Source organism: Nannospalax galili, unplaced genomic scaffold (assembly GCF_000622305.1).
Source record: "Nannospalax galili isolate Female #2095 unplaced genomic scaffold, S.galili_v1.0 scaffold424, whole genome shotgun sequence".
In the NCBI taxonomy this organism is placed as follows: domain Eukaryota; kingdom Metazoa; phylum Chordata; class Mammalia; order Rodentia; family Spalacidae; genus Nannospalax; species Nannospalax galili.
Window position 1 is genome coordinate 1,295,769 of NW_008352334.1, and position 17,425 is coordinate 1,313,193.

General features: G+C 51.8%; 1 protein-coding gene across 13 annotated transcripts in view; it reads right to left on the bottom strand.

Annotated features, from left to right (window-relative positions):
- Window positions 1–364: 364 nt before the first annotated feature.
- The window catches only part of Septin8 (septin 8), a 28,215-nt gene continuing 11,154 nt past the window's right edge, over window positions 365–17,425 (bottom strand). For 2 of the 13 annotated variants that reach the window (XM_008849320.2, XM_029554216.1), the window contains exons 2-10: window positions 17,222–17,342; window positions 15,297–15,492; window positions 14,762–14,948; window positions 13,465–13,626; window positions 12,887–12,983; window positions 12,219–12,387; window positions 11,674–11,806; window positions 11,374–11,564; window positions 365–1,713 (exon numbers count right to left, since the gene is read on the bottom strand). In XM_008849320.2, coding sequence (XP_008847542.1) covers window positions 1,548–1,713; window positions 11,374–11,564; window positions 11,674–11,806; window positions 12,219–12,387; window positions 12,887–12,983; window positions 13,465–13,626; window positions 14,762–14,948; window positions 15,297–15,492; window positions 17,222–17,342 — 1,422 coding nt within the window. In that variant the 3' untranslated portion in view covers window positions 365–1,547. Of the gene's footprint in view, window positions 1,714–7,307; window positions 8,683–10,757; window positions 10,783–11,373; window positions 11,565–11,673; window positions 11,807–12,218; window positions 12,388–12,886; window positions 12,984–13,464; window positions 13,627–14,761; window positions 14,949–15,296; window positions 15,493–17,221; window positions 17,343–17,425 lie in introns of those variants that run through there. The other 11 variants (XM_008849327.2, XM_029554214.1, XM_008849326.3 and 8 more) reach the window with 9 other exon arrangements.

Sequence of the window (17,425 nt, forward strand, 5' to 3'; positions counted from 1 at the left end):
CCTGTCTCAAAAAACAAAACAACGACAATAAACAAGTGGCCATGCTGGGGCTGGGAACTTGGGAACCAGGGTGGGTAGAGCCCAGAACTCCCAGGAAGTTTGGGGTGAACTCTTACAGCTGAACACAGGGACGGCCCAATGCAGGCTCTGAAGCACCTCTGGGTATGAGCTGGCACACAGTGGGGAACTGAGGGCTTTCGTAAAGGCTGACCTCATGGTACACCCCACCTAAGGACTTGCCAGACGTCCGAGATCTGGTTTGGTTTTTCTTTCAGCAGCATTCTCAGAAGGGCATTGGAAGACAACTGTCCTCAGGTTATGTGCCCCAGCCCCGGAGAGAAGAAAGAAAAGAAAAGCTACTGTGACATGCTGTAGGGCTTTGGCCTCTTTTATTTTCTTTTTACAGTCAATTCCACGGCGTAAAAGACTTCAGAAAGCACTGTGGTCTGGCTGTGCCCCGAATGAGCTCTGAGGATGGCGCTGGCTACCCTGGACAGACTGCACTGGGACCTCCACACAGCAACGTCGCTGGACTTCTTGACTATAATAAGCATGAGGAGTTTACAGAGTCTCCCTGAGACTCATCCGTGCCTTTGGAACAGCTGTTCACAACATAGGACGGGCAAAGCACAGGCGTGCAACACGTCCTTGCACATGCACCATGGTGAGGTGACCCACAAAGGCTCATGACATACAGAAGAGTGAAAAAATGTCTTTAAATCCCACACCATTCTACCAGAGTCTCATTTCTAAAGGACATGGAGTTTACTTGACAAAGATGCTTAGATGGCACTATGATGGTAAGTTTCTCTTTTTAAATACACACTGCAAAAATATTTAACTTTCCATTCTATGAATATTGTACATAAATATCTGTCTGCTTTTGCTACACTTTACACACATTCACTCAGCTGTCTCTGTTCACCTACACACAATCCTTATTGAGGCGTTAGACCATACAGATCTGGCACTTAAAAAAATATCAGACGTTAGTTTGTGTCGGTTTTAGTTGGGGAATGGTGGTCATCCCTCTGGATGTGCTTGTTAGTAAGGCAGAATTATGCAAATGAGGAAATGGCATGGTGTTTTGGTCTGCTATGAAGCATGAAGATTAAACTGCTAAGGGTTGTTTCATTATGGGAGACCGGTTGCTAAAGACAGGCTGCAAGTTTCTCCTCAGGTCAGGCAGTGACAGGTAACTTTTCTGCTCCCTTTATCATGTCTCAGAACAGAAACATGGTCATCCAAGCACTTTAGCCTCAGAGTAACCCCATCACACATCAGACTGCCATTTCTCCCCAGAGTTGAAGCTTGGTTTGGCCTCAGACTGGGCACTAAGCCTCAAGGCCTAGGTCACAGACAGGAACAGGAACGAAAAGGGTTGAGTCACGCCTGATGCTCCCTGATGGGAATCGAACCCCTTTGCACTTTTGGTCACTGATGTGTGGAAACTAGGGGAGGGGGGTTCTGCTCTGACATTCAAAACCATAGTCTCCAGCTCCACGCCCTGATGGTCCTGCTGGCCCCCATGTGGCGGAGCCGCTGCCTCAGAGGAATCCTTCCCTCCACGTCGCGTCCCTGACCAGGCAGCTGCAGCACTGTATGGCGGGCCACCAGCTGCTGCAGTTCAAGGGCTCCACACTGGCTTTGGTCATCATCACCTTAGAGTTGGAGAGGCTCATGCCCGACTGCTGTGCTCCTATATCTGATCTGCTAAAGAAAGCACAGGTAGACATCAACTTGGCCCTCAAAGTGTTACCCATGGCCCTTCTTAGCCCTTGAGGGTTCCAGAAGATGCACTGGGCATGACAACTGTGACAGGAGTTTGCCTCCAGGCTGGGCTTTCTACACTTGGCCGTAGGCTGTAGACCCCAGTATGGGCCACTCATTCCTCCTTTGGACTCTTGAAAATGGATTTCTGACAGTGAGAAATAAGGAAGTGGATGGCAGCTCTTAGAGAAAGTGGATTGGGGATGTGGAGAGTGCTTGGGAAGACTCAACCTTGAACTTAATACTGGGGACTATCATTCCCAGACTTCACTGTCTATATGAAGGTATGGCGTCAGGCACAGGGTGGACAGCAGCCCTCAGGGCAGGTCAGAATGGAACAGGCAGTTAGACTAATGACAGTTTTACTAAGGTTGGAGATGGAGGTCCCTAGAATGGTAGAGTTAGTTAAAGCTCTGAAGTGGAGTGCTGGGACCCCACTGAAAGTGCCTCGTGAGAACGTGCTGGCACTTGGTTGTCTGACTCTGGGCCCGAGATGCTCCTCTTCAGGGTCACCAGTCTGTTGTGACACAGGTTGGTGCTGAGCAGTGTGGTGGCTGCAAAGAACTTGTGAAGAGGCACCTGAGAAGTTTGTGGTCACCCTCCTGCACTGCTGCCTCTGTTACCCTGCCTGCCTCTCTGCTCTCTGCCACCACTCATGTGCCTCTAGAGCCTACGGGAATTCCATGCTTGGACTCCTGTGAACTCTTTAAGACCCTAGAAGAGCAACTGAGGAAGTTCCTCAGCCCTTACAAGAAATTTAGGACACAGAGCACAGACCAGGGTCAGCAGAGGTCAAGGCGGCCTGACAACCATCACACTTCCTTCTCCCTCTATCCTGAGGGCCCAGGGATCAGGAAGAACTATGCACTATCAGCCTGTGTTTGTTTCTTCCTTCCTCAGCAAAAGCAGGCTCTGTCCCTCAGCACCTGAATAAGAGCTAGAATGGGCCCTTCTCTGGCCTGAAGGACAGGCCCTGGTCCAGTTCTTGCTGTTAGACCTGCCAGGGCTGGCCAGATCCTTGCACCATCCCAGACCTGTTTCAAAAACAGGAGCAGCACTTCAGTCCAGCCATCCTGTGTTCCCTGCCACTCTGTAGGTCCTTCTCTAGAGGACTTCCTATTAATGACTGGGTACTCCTACGACACTTGTGGAGAGAAGGCGAAGTCCCTAACTGCTGCCTGGGATGGCTGAGCAAGTTCTAGGGTCTAGCCTGCCATCTGCTCGAGGAGGAGGAGGAGGGGGGGGAGGAGGAAGGGAGGGAGGGGGAGAGGAGGAGAGAGGAGGAGGGGGAGGAAGGGGAGGAGGAGGAAGAAAGGAAAAGAAAAAGGAAGAAAAGGCCCTCTGTCTCTGAGCCTACAGCCAAGCTTCAGTCGCAGTGCTGGGCAGGCACAAAGTGGCCCTGATACAGTCTTTGCCTCCCCCTGAAACTTCATGAGTCAGGTCTACACCATCTTCATGTCTCTCAACATTCTTTTTGTGTGTTTGTTTGTTTGAGACAGATTCTCACTATGTCACCCTGGCTGGCCTAGACTATGCCAGCAGCTCCTCTGAAGCTGTGATACTGTAGAGCCATTCTCTAAAGCAGTGGGGCCCAGCTGGCAAAGATGCCAGCTGGAGCTGTATCAGTCCCCAAGTTGGGACTTGAATGACTAGGCCACACATTTAGAGGTGGTCTGTGACACCTCTGCACTGTGAACAGCTCTTCTGTGAATGTACTAAGCCACAGGGTGGGGGTGGGGCATGCTCTGTTGCCAGAGCCACACTGTGTGGCCAGGGACTAGATCAATTACATTATGAGGTCAGGGGACTGTTTTTCCTTTAGTTTGTCTGTTGGAGCTTCATCTATGTGTTTATTTGTGTGTGAATGGTGCCGCAGCATGTGTGTGGAGGTCAGAAGACAACTTGTGGAATTCGGATCTCTCCTGCCATGTGGGTCTCGGGGATCAAGCTCAGGTCATCAGGCTTTGTGGCAAGCACCTTCACCCACTGGACTATCTTGCCAGCCCTTATTTTGGCTTTGAGATCAAGTCTCACTATTTAGCCTAGGCTGATCTCAAACTCGAAATCCTGCCTCATTCTCCCAAGTGCTGGGATTACAGGCATGTGTCACCACACCTGGCTTGTTGGAGCTTTTGTCAAAATTGACTTCTAATTGCTTTCAATCCTTCTAGAAACTTGCTTTGTATTTATGGAACTCTGTACACTTAGACTTCATAGAGTCAAATACACTTTGGGCCCTCTCTCCTGGGTCCCATCAATATCTATCTTTCAGGTAGGTCCTGAGAAGACCAGAATTAGAAAATGGGTTTAAGGTGGGCAGCTGACAGGGGCCAGAAGCCTGGCATGGAGACATCTGCAGTGACTAGCTGTGGCAGGCAGGCAAGGTGCCCAGCTTTGACTGCTTGACGCCCTTCCCTCCTGCGGAGGTGGGTACTATGTGGATGGGACTCCCTGTGGCTTTGGGTGGCTGCTGCAAGGCATCTGGGCTTGTCAACCAGGTGGCTCTGGCTGTAAACTGTCCCCAGAGCTGACCCTACCGTCTCAATGAGAAAGAGAAGGCGGACCTGCTCTGCCTGTCTGCTAACGACAGAACTCTTCTCGGGCAGCAAACACTTCACTGACAAGGCCCTACCATGCTTTTTAAAGACTGTTGCTCACACTTGCTTTAGGAACCTGGGGTCTGTCCTAGTCCTTTTTACTTTAGGAACACATATCCTACCTTAGCACACACACTGGAAGTTCCTGAGGCAGAGTTAACATGGACACAATCCACCTTCCTTCTCTCCTTACCTGGGAGGGCTAGGGGCTAGTGAGGGACTGAAGTGGAGATGGGAGGGGTCCAGATGCAGAAGCCATGGCAGTAGACAAGTGAGGAGGAGCTAAGGGGACAAAGGCTGGGGCCTTTCTTAGACTTGTCCAAACAGTACCTCCTCGAGTGGGTGAGTCAAACTGGGTAACACTGGCCCTTCCACCAAGGAGGCTTCTGTTTTCATAGCATAGATGGCTTAGCCTCCCGGTCACCTGCTTCCTACAGACAGAGCTGAGACACCTTCACAAGGGACGTCTGCATGCCAGAGTCAGGCTGTCACCTCCCTGCCTCATCCCCACTTTTCTCATTTTGGTCTTGGCAGGAGTCTGGCAAAGAAAATGCCTCAGATAGCCCCACATGCTTGTCTTCACCAGTCTGCCCTTCCTTGGCCAAAGGCCTGCCTGTCTCCCAGGGCTTCTCACCTCCCACAAAACCATCTGGGGCCCACAGCCCACACTCACAGCACACTAACACTGCTCACATTCCCATTCCTGCCCTGTGATTCCACAGGGCCGCCAAGGAGCAAACAACCAGTGTTCAAATCCTGGCTCTTCCAGTTACTTAACTGTGTGGCCTTAGATTATTACATAACCTCTCTGGTGCCTCACTTATAAGACGGGGATAGTAATAGTATCGAATCATAAAATCGTGATGAAGATTAGAGGTGTTAGTACATTCATTAGAGGAGTTGAGAACACACAAGTGTTAGTTGTCCCAAGTCAAGTCTCCTCACTAAGGACATAAACTCCTTGAGGGTGAAGTGTGCCTTCTCTCTGTCCTGCATCCAGTTACCTGTAACTCTTCATGGGCCACAACTGCAGTTTCCCTCTCCTATGACTCTTTCCTCCCTCTCAGGTGTGTTCACAGAAACCTACAGCAGGGCTCACTATGAAAAGTAATTCCTTCAGAAGCAGATCTACCTCCCCAAAGGACACGGCAGAAGCAGGCTGTATCCTGACATAGCTGCAGGATCTTGATAGGCTGAGGTCACTTGAATCAAAAAGCTACTGCCCAAAAATGACACCATAAAGAACTCAAAATAAACACAAAATTTAATGAAAACAAATGAGTACAAAGTGAGTGGAAATAAACGAAACAAGTCAATGAATGGAGAAGTAAATGAATTAACAACTGAAGTGGTTTCAGAAAAGCAAGATAACGTTAACAGGTGAGCAAGCCGGCTTCCCTTGGGGCCTCTCACCCAGTAGCAACCCACCGAAAGGGAGCTCACAGACACACACAAACATGGGGTCAGTTTGCATGATCACAAGGCACCTGGATTCAGGTTACCCATTACAAGGGAGAATACACATCCTGGTTGGTCTAGGACCATCAGCTTTATAGCTGGTGACTTGATCCATCCTTCCTTCCTTCCCAATGCTGGGGATGGAACTCACCCCCATGCATGCTAGGCAAGCTCTCTACCACTGAGTGACATGCCCAGCACTTTTTTAGTTTGATATAGGGTCTTGCTAAATTGCCCAGGCTGGCCTTGAACTTGTGATCCTCCTGCCTCAGCCTGCCGAGTGGCTGAGATTATAGGTCTGACCACCTGACATGATTATTAACAGCATCCTCTTTCTCTCTCAAAAGTCCAGGTTTAGTCAATAAATTACACAGTTATTCCACCACAAACCAAAATAACTCAGGGACGACAAGGACAGTAAATGCCAACATGATCCTATAATAATCCCAGTGAAGCCAACAGACGACAGAGAAGAAATGGATCCATTTCAGCTGCACATGGGGCCACATTATTCAAGGGGTACCATGCTCACCTTGTATGCCAAGGATGAATTTAGCTGAGCTAAAGATGACACAATTCCACACAGAAGGGGAGAAGTTTGCCATGGCTGATGGGACCCTAGAAAATGCAAGTCAGGTCTTCCCAGGGATGCTGGCAAGCCTTGGGCCACAGGTAGGGACAGACCACAATGGCCTTCCAATATGCCCAGGTGGTGACTGGCAAGCTGTAGGGGATGGTGGTGGAATCTGCTGGTTTCAGAGTCCCTAGCATGGTCCATGAGCCAGAGTCCTCTCTCTTACATTACCAGGGGGCTTGCTGGGTCATCAGGCCTCATCCAGGAATACACTGGCTAGGAGAGGCCATTCTGAAGGACATGCTTTGATCCAAGTGAATACACCCTCAGACATACATGTGCCCTAAGAGGAGCTGCTGGTCCACCATCCAGATCCACCTGGTATCCCCAATATCAGTTCTGTCATGGCCAATGGTGGACTCACTGTGAAACTAGACCCTGAACCTAATTTTACATTCGTATTTTCCTAGTAAGTAGTTTGAGCTTCCAGCCTTGCAGTCAGGATCAACCCTGGACATGCCATAGCCCTCCTCAGTACTCAGAGCATCAGCAAACCTGCTCTCCTGCCACATGGGGCCTCTTACATGTATAGGCCCAGACTCAGCCCTGGAAATCAGTGAGGCAGTCCAGGTGGGGGGGGCGGTGTTATAGTGATGGGAGGGAAGATCAGGGCATGAAAAACTGGGTGCAGCATGAACCAGCACAGTCCCCTCGGGATCCCAGAGAGGAAGCAGCTGGGTGGTGAGTTCCTCCAGCATTGAATGTATCCTTCTGGGGAGGCCAGTGCCCAGCCTGGTGCTGCAGCAACTAAGGTGTCAGTTTTCACCCTCCGTTTTCAATCAGGACTCTCCAGGCTTGTAAACCATCAGGAGCAGGGCTGGATTGTCAGTACTTTTCTTGTTTGGGGCTTTTTTTTTTTTTTTTTTTTTTTGAGACAGGGTCTCATGTAGCCCAAGCTGGCCTGAAACAATGTAGCAAAGGTTGGCCTCCAGCTTCCACTTTCCAAGTGCTGGGATTACAGTTATGCACTGTAATCATGCCTGGCTGCCACTTTCTTAAAGTGTCCCCTGAAGATTAAGGTCAGCTGGAGGAGGAGAACTCTTGACTGTTGTTTTTAGGGTTTTTTTTCTTGAAATTGTCCTAATACATCAGACACCTTTATCTCCTTGCCCTGTGACTCAGCCAGGAAAGAAGAAACAATGACTTTGACATAACAGCTATCTCTCCATTGAGCACTCTGGTTGGGGGGAGCAGGGGTTGATTTGGAGTCAAACACTTAACAAACACCTACTTGGTCCCCGTTCACAGGTAGCACCTCTGGGGCAGAGACAAGGGCTTTGGGCTGCTATTCCATTTACATTCACAGTAAAACACTGGACATGGTCTTGTCCGGAGTCCATTTTTGTCCGTAAAGAAGTCCCAAACACTGTCATTACAGGAAGTTTATTCCCCGCCTCTCCCTACCTATGAAAGTAGTGTTTTATACATAAGAAAGATTTAGAGAGATTTTTAGTTTTAAAAATCAGGGAATCTGTGTTACTTATGAAAATAATGGGAGAGACAGATATTATTTGTCTTTACACTGGTGCCAAAAATCAAAATTTAGAAGTGTTTCAAAGTTATTATTGAAATTAAGCTCTAGGTTAGAAAAATTAAAATGGAAGGAACCAGGCGAATTTTGCAGCGGGTATACCAGACCACAGGCCGCACCTAGGCACCACGTGAGTCGCCGTCTTGACGCTGAACAATTAGGCCTAGCATCACCGGCTGGGGCCATCCCTAGAGCTCCATCAAGGAATAGTGACACTGTAAATGGAAGACCAGCCACTGGCTCTGAAAAAAATAAACCTTGTCAGTTTTGGATTCCAGCATTCATGGCTTTGACGCATTTGCATAGAGAGGGGTAGCCAGCCAGGCCCAGGCAGCCTGGGGCCGGGTGGGGTAGGGACAGGGCAAGGCTGTAAACACTGGAGTCAGTACCGGCTCCCAGTCCATCCTCACACCAAGTTATGGGAGAAAGGTCACAAGGTGTAACTCAAGCAACTTAACACATGAAAGTCTAAAGTCCGCTCTTGACATGTAAGTCTGGGCGTGCTTTAACTGAAAAATAAAAATAAAACAAACAAAACAAAAACAGACACATTAAAAGATACGCAGACCAAATCAAACAGAAGCAAAAGACAGCAAGGTGGACACCGGGAAAGGACAGTCAGTTTGGCATTTGTGATGAGCAAAGCAGGGAACTCGTTTCACTTTGTGGCATCCCGGGCTGAGGGTCAAGATCTGATTGGGAAGTAATTTCGCAAAAATGTGTTAAAATTTGAAGAATGAGTACAATCAACCAAAGCCATTCAACTCAATGGCCATGCCAAATGCCCACTCCCAAATACACACCCAGCCCACCCGATCCCCTGGACCAGGGCAGGAAGCAGCCGTGTCCGGCCCTGTGACCCTCCCATACCAGCTCCACGGGTAGCGAGTCCTCTCTCCCAGAGCCAAACTGACTGAAGCTTTCTGGTATAACCAGTCAACAGAAAGGGCCTATCTTCTAGACCTAGGCCTGGAGAATGACATCCCAGGAGACCAGATACCTGACAAATCTCCCTGACAGCTGTGTCTGTCACTTGCAGTAGGGTTCTACCCCTACTCTCCCTTCTCCCTGTGGTTTCTTTTTTCTTTTTCTTTTGAGAAAAAGTTTCCCTATAGTCACAGCTGGCCTGAAACTTACTATGTAGACCAGGCTGGCCTCAATCTCACAGAGATTCACCTGCCTTTGCCGCCCAGGTGCCAGAATTAAAGGCATGTGCCACCACATCCAGCTTTTCTTTTGTTTTTCGGTTTTTTGTTTTTTGTTTCTTTTTTTGAGACAAGATCTTGCTAGGTATCCCAGGCTGCCCTAGTAACTTACTATAGAGCCTAAGCTGGCCTCAAACTTAAGAGCGATCCTCCTGCCTTCACCTCCTTAGGGCTGGGAATGCAGGATGTGCTGCCACAACCCGACTGGCCCTGTGGCTCTCCAGAGCTTCCTTCTTAGATGCTGCTGCCCTACCTACCTCTTCTTTTACAGGGTGGCCTGGGCCAAGCTGGTAGGGAGCAGGGCAAAGTCACTTTAGGTGCACAGTCCTCCGGGCCCTGCTCCTCTCAGGAGGAGCCCCGTCTCTGACTGCCAGCCTAAAATAAAGTCCACACTGATTCTGCCTCAACCTCCATGCTCACCAAACCAAGAGCTGGATTTAGGACCAGGGCTGGAAGAAGCTGTAAAATGAAGGGAAATTCTCATAGCCAAGAGAAGTGTGGGCCTGGGGTCCTCTCTGGGGACAGGCAACTGGGGTGGGTCGCCAGGCATTAGGATGAATACTATAGAAAGGAGGAAAGCCTGTCCCAAAGCAGAGGGCAAACCTTGGGAACGACAACTAGAATCTGCTCCAAGTGCTTTGACCCCAGGGAGAAGCACTGTTAGTTTCTTTTCCTTAAGGTACCTGTGTATCTATGCACGTCTGTGCCACGTGCTGGTTAACATGCACCTGTGCCTATGGATATGATAGGCAGTAGTGTAAGACAGTGTGTGCATGTATGTGTGCACGTGTGTTAGGGAATGGAGTCTGAGATGGGATGTGACATGGCAGAGTTCATATACGTAGCTGCATCCCAGAGCCCGCTAACTACGCACTGTGTGACCCTAACCACTAGGCTCCACTACCAAGGAAGGAAGGGCCTGGGCACACATATCCTTAAATAGTTTGGGAGAAAACCAGAGCTCAGGAGTGAGGGTCAGGATGGATGGATCCGCTTATCTCCTGGGTTGGCAAGAAAAGGAAGAGACCAAATCCAGGCCAGAGGCTGGGAGAATGGTGGATCAGGCACAGTACTGTGATTGGTATGAGCCTCTGAGTGAAGGGAGAGTGGGAGGGTGAGAGCCATGGGGCCAGGGCATTGGATGTGGGAAGGGGCTATGGAGAGCCTACGGTGCTGGGAATGCGGCTCAGCAATACAGAACTTCTCTAGCATGTGTGAGGCCCTAGGTTCCATGCCCAGAACTACAAAAAGAAAAAAAGTGGGGGGAGGGCACAAAGAAAATGCTAAGGGAAACTGATTGGGGGTTGTTCCTTGGCCAGCATGCCTGAGGCTGGGTGGGAAGAGAGCCTCCTTGGCATTTGGGTTTCCCTGGCCTCTCTACAGGAATGTCTCTAGTCCCTAGAAGGGTGACCCTGCTCCCTGGCACGGCCACAGAGCCCTACGGGAGCCATGTCCTTTCATCCCTGCAGAACAGCCCTCATGAATAGCTGTGTAGAGATGACAGTGACCCAGAGGACAGCTCGCTGGCTTTCTGCTGTTATGGGTTCCACACCCTGCCTCAGGCCTAGGGCACCACGTCACAGCTGCCTAAATAGAAGCACAGGAGCTTTTAGGGTCTGGCAGGAAATGAGGACAGTCCCGAGTCCTTGTCCTGTCCCTCTCCTGTCCTGAGAGACTCACCCCAGCCTCCTGGAGCTACCCTTGCTCAGCTGTTCCCTGCCTCCCCTGCCCCTGCGCCCCAGCCTCCCTCACCACTGCAGTAGCTCAAGAGCCCAGCTGCTGAGGGTGCTGCGGGGGGGGGGGAATGAGGGAGCAAGAGAGAGCAAAGGGGGAGGGAGAACGCAGGGCACAGGACTGGATGGAGAGTAAGCGGCTGCAAAAAGGAGATTCAGACTGGGGCATGGGGGCTCTAATGGGAGAACGGGAGGAGAGCACAAACTGCAGTGAGTCCGAGAGCAGGCAAGAGGAGGGGGCCCGCAGGGGAGAGGAGGGGGCCCGCAGGGGAGAGGAGAGGAGCCCACAGAGGAGAGGAGAGGAGCCTGCAGGGGAGAGGAGGGGCCCGCAGGGGAGAGGAGGGGGCCCGCAGGGGGAGAGGAGGGGCCTGCAGGGGAGAGGAGCCTGCAGGGGAGAGGAGCTCGCAGGGGAGAGGAGCCCGCAGGGATTGGAGATGTCACTTACTTCTTCTTGTCCTTGTCCTTCCTCAGGGGCTGCTGTGAGGTGGCATGCATGGCCTGAGACTGCAGGGCCTCCATGGCTGCCTTCCTGCAGTTGAAGGCCTTGGTTTCCTCCTCCAGCTCCCTGCGCTTCTCCTCCACCTTGCGCTTCTCCTCCTGGTGAATCCGCTTCAGGTGCTCAAACTTCTCATGGAGCTGGGGTGGAGGGGATGGGGGCACTTTGGTACGTTCAAGGTACTGGTGCCATCTGCACACCAGCCTGCCTGCCCTGGCCTCATGCCCACAGCCCCAGGCCTGCACACACCTCGCGTTCCTTCTCCTTCAGCTCCAGCTCCGTCTCCTTCACTTTGTTGACGAACATCTGTCTCATCTCCTCCTCCTTCCTCTGTAGCTCACTTAGGAACTCCTTCCTCTTGGCCTCGTATGTCTCTTGGAGGCTGTGGAGACCCAGAAAAGATGCCAAGGGCAGGATGGTGACACGGGGTGGGACAGAGCCAGAGCGAGGGAGATGTTGGGGACAAGAGGATGTGGGGCTCCCACCAGCCTCTGCCTGGCTCACAAGAGCAAACAGGCCAAGCGCTGGTACAAGACAAGAGCAGCTGTGGCACGGGGCCAGAGAAATGGCTCAGTGGTTAAGAACACTTGCTGTTCTTGAAAGGACCTGAGTTCGGTTCACAGCACCCACGTGAGGCAGCTCAAAACCACCTGTAGCTCCAGCTCAAAGGACTTCAACGACCTCCTCTGGCCTTCACGCTCACCTGCATTTGTGCACGCTTACCCACACAGACACACAGTATACATAAATAAGAAAATAAAGAGTGGCTGTGACATTGCAGTGCAGCCTGTCACCTGAAGGGCTGGCTGTCACCATCACTGTCCTGGAAGCCCATCTCCTCCAACTTGCAGCGTCGGTAGAGCTCGTAGTGCCGACTGTGGGTCTGCTCCCGCAGGTCCTCCATGTTCACCCGGATCAGCATCTCCCGCAGCTTCACAAAGTCGCAGTGGTTCTCGTTCTCCACTGAAACCAGCATGAGAGGCATTGAGTGAGGGAGAAACATCGGCAGGGGACAGTGGGACAGCAGTCAGGGGCATGAGAGGCATGAGGAAGGCACACAGATGGGCAGGGGACAGCAGGGCAGGCGGAGAGTGGCTGGGTGCCTTGATGGCTCCACAGTGTGAGGCAAGCAAAAGAGTGGTCAGAGGCCTCAGTGGCTCCACAGAGCAAGACAGACATGTGGAAAGGTAGGAGAGAGCAGTGGTTGGGGTGTCCGGCAGCTCAGAGTGAGGTGAACATACAGATTTGGGTGGAGGGAGACAGCAGGATGTGGCTGGGTGCCTCAGTGGCTCCAGTGTGAGACAGGCAGCAGGAGAGAGGCTGGTGGCGTGGGGAGCTCACAGACTGAAGTGGCCATGCGGACGAACAGAGGGCAGCAGGACAGCAGCTGGGGGCCTCAGTAGCTGGACAGAAGGAGACTGAGTTGTGGCCCCAACTGGGGATGCGCTCCCACCACACTCACCCTGCACCACTCCCCAGGGGTACTGCCGTGCTCGCACCAGCTTGTTGCCCACCTTCACCTCCTCCGTGCTGCCCACCACAGCAAAGGGCAGGTGTGCCTGGAAAGGGGCCCAGGCATGTGTGAGCACTGCACTGGCATAAAGGGACCGGCTCTCCCTCACTGCCCTGCACCCCAGGGAGGAGTTATCAGCCCCAAACAAGGCCCTGGACTCGACGGCTCACTTCCCATCTCCCTCTCCATCCTGGGGGTCCCTAACTCTGTGATGCTTTTCCCAGGGCAGCAGAGCTCCCTGACAGGGCCTGTGGGCCTGGCTCCCTTTGGGTTACCAACCCCTGGTCTTTTGCTTTAGGCTTCACATTCCCACCTGAGTCCAGAACTCAGCACACACCTAATCCCCAATTGCTCTTATCCCCTGCCCACAGGACACAAGACAGGAAGGCTTCTGACACCTGCCTCCCACCCCATCTTGGAGAAGCTAAGGCTGGAATTCTGAGAACAAGAGGCCATTCCCAGGGGCATATCTAAGATATGTGCTGTCTCCAAGCCCTCCCAAGCCCAAGACCTCACCCACCACTCACGTTCATGACTGCGTTAATCTCTGCAACAGCCTCATCATCAGTGGGAAACTGGTAGATCTGGACTCCATTGCTGACCAGCTCACCCATGATCTTGATCTTGAATTTGTGGAGCTCGCTCTTGGAGATGGTGTCAGCCTTGGCAATGATGGGAATTATGTTCACCTGTCAGGATCGGGGAGGTAACAGTAGGATTGAGTGATAGTCCCTGACTGTGGACACCCTGTGGACAAGCACTAGGAACAAGAAAGCAGAAAGACAGCTGCTCCCATGGGCAGTTCAGTCCAGTCTCAACCACCTGTGGCCACTGTGATGGGCTGTAACCCTGACAACCAGCTGCAGTGCTCCTCACCGTCCTGGCTCCCCCACATCATCCAGCTGCAAGTTGGATCGTGTGGCACATTCAGCTTGGGCCCAGAATGCTCCGAGAGTCTTAACTTGCCTGGGACCTGACAGAAACAGTGGTAGGGACCAACCTCCCCACTGAGCAAGTAAGAGGATCCAGGAGCAGCAGCTTTGGGAAGGATCTCAGAATCTCCCAGGCCAAGGTTATCCCGTTTTTCATGGTGAAAATCAACTCCTGAGATGGGAAGGGCAGCCACGTAGGACTAATGGTTATCTGGGGAGTAGGGAGGAGTCCCATGCCCTCCAGGACTCCCTACCCTTCCCAACATCCTTCATTTAAATTCCAAATCTGAGTCCTCACTCTCTTCCCTCAACGTACTCAGAAGGAAGCCAAGGAGAAGCCACGTTAGAAAAGAAAAGGGAAGTGAATAATCAGGGACTGAGAAAAATCAAAGAGCCCAAGGCAAAAGGGGACACAGCCTGGGCAGATGGTCAGCAGGAGGAGGCAGTCGTTTTAGGACTCTGAGAGAGAAGGAAGAAGTATAGGACCAGATGTGGGGACAGGGCTCTGAGAAAGGCCAGAGGGGGCCACTGGAGTGGACACGACACAGAGAGGGAGCTGGAGGGGAGGCTCAGCTGTTCAGAGCACTTGTTGCTCCTCCAGAGGGCCCAAATTCAGCTCCCAGCACCCATATTAGGTGGCTCACAACACAACTGCCTGTAGCTCCAGCTCCAGGGAATGTGACACCTTCTTCTAGCTTCCAAGGGTACTGGACACACATAGCATATACTCACACAAACACATGCAAACAAAAATAAATACTTTTAAAAGATATTAGAGGATCAAGCCAAGAGAGTCATGTGCAGGCCCTGAGCACAGCGGATGTCCAACTGTAGTCATCACACCTTCCCAGAGGAAGATGGCGGAGCCCAGAAGACAAGGAGGGGCATGTACCTTGCTATCTAGTTTCTTCATGGTCACCAGATCCAGAGACTTCAGGGAGTGTCCAGTGGGTGTAATGAAGTAGAGGCAGACGTGAATTCTTGTGTCGTGGTAGTCAAAGAGGGAGCGGCGGATCTTCAGCTCCTCCTGTAGATAGTTTTCAAACTGCGCATCTATGTAGTCGACTATGGGCCTGTAACTACAGACAGCTTCATCACCTGGGAGGCAGACACCGGCTGCAGTATGTGGGGCTCAGAGCCCAAGCCAGGCTATCCCCACCCCTACTCCACCTCTCCTCCCTGGGAACAAACAGCTTTGCCCTCTCTGGCACAAGAGGGTGACCCATTTTGCTATAGCCTCCCCAAGACGTAAGTGGTCCATTAGTGGCCCAAGGCCTCAGATAGTCCCCAGAGGCCTTCCCTGGTCCCCTTAGGGCTATCTGTATGGAGCAGCTTGAAGTAGGAAGTGCTTAGGCAGTTTTAGGATAATGCCAACTCATGGGGGGTGGATGGGGACAATAGTTAGGGCCACCCTTCCCGCCTCTTGCCTGTCATCCTTATTGATCTGATCCCCAAAGCCCACGGCATCCACGATGGTCAGCTTGAGATGAACGTTGCTCTCTTGGAGGTCGTAGGTCTGGGGTCGCAGGCGCACACACTCCTCATGGTGACTAGCTTCCTCGGTCTCAAAGGTCGTATTGAAGAGTGTGTTCATTAGAGTGGACTTGCCAATGCCAGTCTCCCCTGGGGAGTAGGGACAGTGGGGAGACAAGTAGATGTCAAAGCCAGGAACCAGGACAGTCCCTGGTGGCTAGGCCGGGTGGGGTTCAGACACCCTTATCCCTCCCCACATACCCACCCACCACGAGAGAGGGGCAAGCCTCCTACTCCACCACTCAGTCCCTTCCTTGGAGGCCTCCGAAATGATGTGTGTGAGGGCTTGGGTGTAGATGAGATGTAGGACATTTTGCCTACACACACAAGACCTTAGCGCTCCATCCCAGCACCATAAAAAAATAAAATAATAAGGCCTATGAGATGGCTCAGCGGGTAAAGGCACTTACTGCCAAGTCTGACAACCTGAGTCGTATCCCTGGGACCCATATGGTGGAAGGAGAGAAACAACTCCCACAAGACATCCTCTGAGCTCCACTGGTGTGTGCTCCTCCAAATAAAATAAATGTAATAAGACAGAAGGGAGGGAGGGGAGAGGAATGAAGGAAGGAAGGAGAGAAAAAAGAAAAAACAGTATGTGGATAAAGAGCTTAAAGGAAGCCTTTGGCATAAGGCATGGCTGTGCAGGGCATGTGACGTTTCCCCCGATGGAGAAAAGGCAGAGCCAGACTGCGGAGGCACCAATGGATGCTGGCCTCAAAGAGACCCAGTCAGCTAACACATAACCTGCTCTGTACATCATCCCTCTTAGGCTCAGGGTAGTCATAGGTCCACAGGACCAGGATCTAAAACCTGGAGCTGGCCCATGCTCCCTGGGTTGCCTCAGCTCCATGTAGTCCTGAGGGGCAGGGCCAGAGATTCTTCTTCCCGAGGGATACCCACAGAGGGTTTGCAGAGCACTTTGTGCTTTCCTAGGTGTTCCAGACCTTGGGGAACATGGAGCCTCCCCAGTAGGGTTGTTTGTTCAGATATGTGTTAGAAGTTTACCATGTGATCTACCCCAGGGCAGGTCCGGCTCACCACAGTGTCCTTGTTACTCAGTAGGAATGAGTGAATTTTTAAAAAGACCTACTCTGCTGGGCGTGGTGGCACACGCCTTTAATCCCAGCACTCCGGGAGGCAGAGGCAGGTGGATCTCTGTGAGTTCAAGGCCAGCCTGGTCTACATAGTGAGTTCCAGGATAGCTGGGGCTACAGAGAGACCCTGTCTCAAAAAGAAAAAAAAAATGTATTGAAAGATGTGTGTATGTATACAGGTGTGCATACCATTGTGAGTATGTGCAGGTCAGAGGACAATCTTCAGATCAAAAAGAAAAAAAAAAATGTATTCTATGTTTGTATAAGTCTTGTATGTGTACACACATGTGTGTAGGTGCCTGTGGAGGCCAAAAGAGGCATTGGAGCCCCTTGGAGCTGGAGTTATAGGTAGATGTGAGTGGCCCAAGATAGGTGCTAGGACCTGAACTTGGGTGCTCTGCAAGACCAGCAAACGCTGTTGACCACTGAGCCATCTCTCCATGAACTAATGACTACGTCTCTCATAAACATCCAGTTTAGACAGCACTTTTATGAGACCACTTCTGTTTCTTCTTCATGGCAACTGTGAGTCATGTCTTGGGCTCTAATGCTGTTCTTGACCCTGGCAGGGACACACCCAAGCCCTCACCCTGACATTCCCCCCCCCCCAATTTCCCTCTGCCAGGGAGCCCCCCCTACAGTGGCCAGCACAGCATAGCACCCTCTCCTAGGTCTCACCCATCCTCTGCCTGAGGCTACCCCTGGCAGGCAGAGATACTCACCCACACAGAGGATGTTGAAGCTGAAGCCCTGGGTGACAGACTTGCTGACCAGCTGGTCAGGGAGGCTATCGAACCCCACATGGCCACCCAGAGAGAGGCTCCGGGACTCTGGCTCCACATTCTGCCAGGAGAAGCAAATCAAGGCAGTGAGTCCCTGGGGAAGGCTACACCCACATAAGATCAGCGCTGACCCTGGTGCCTGTG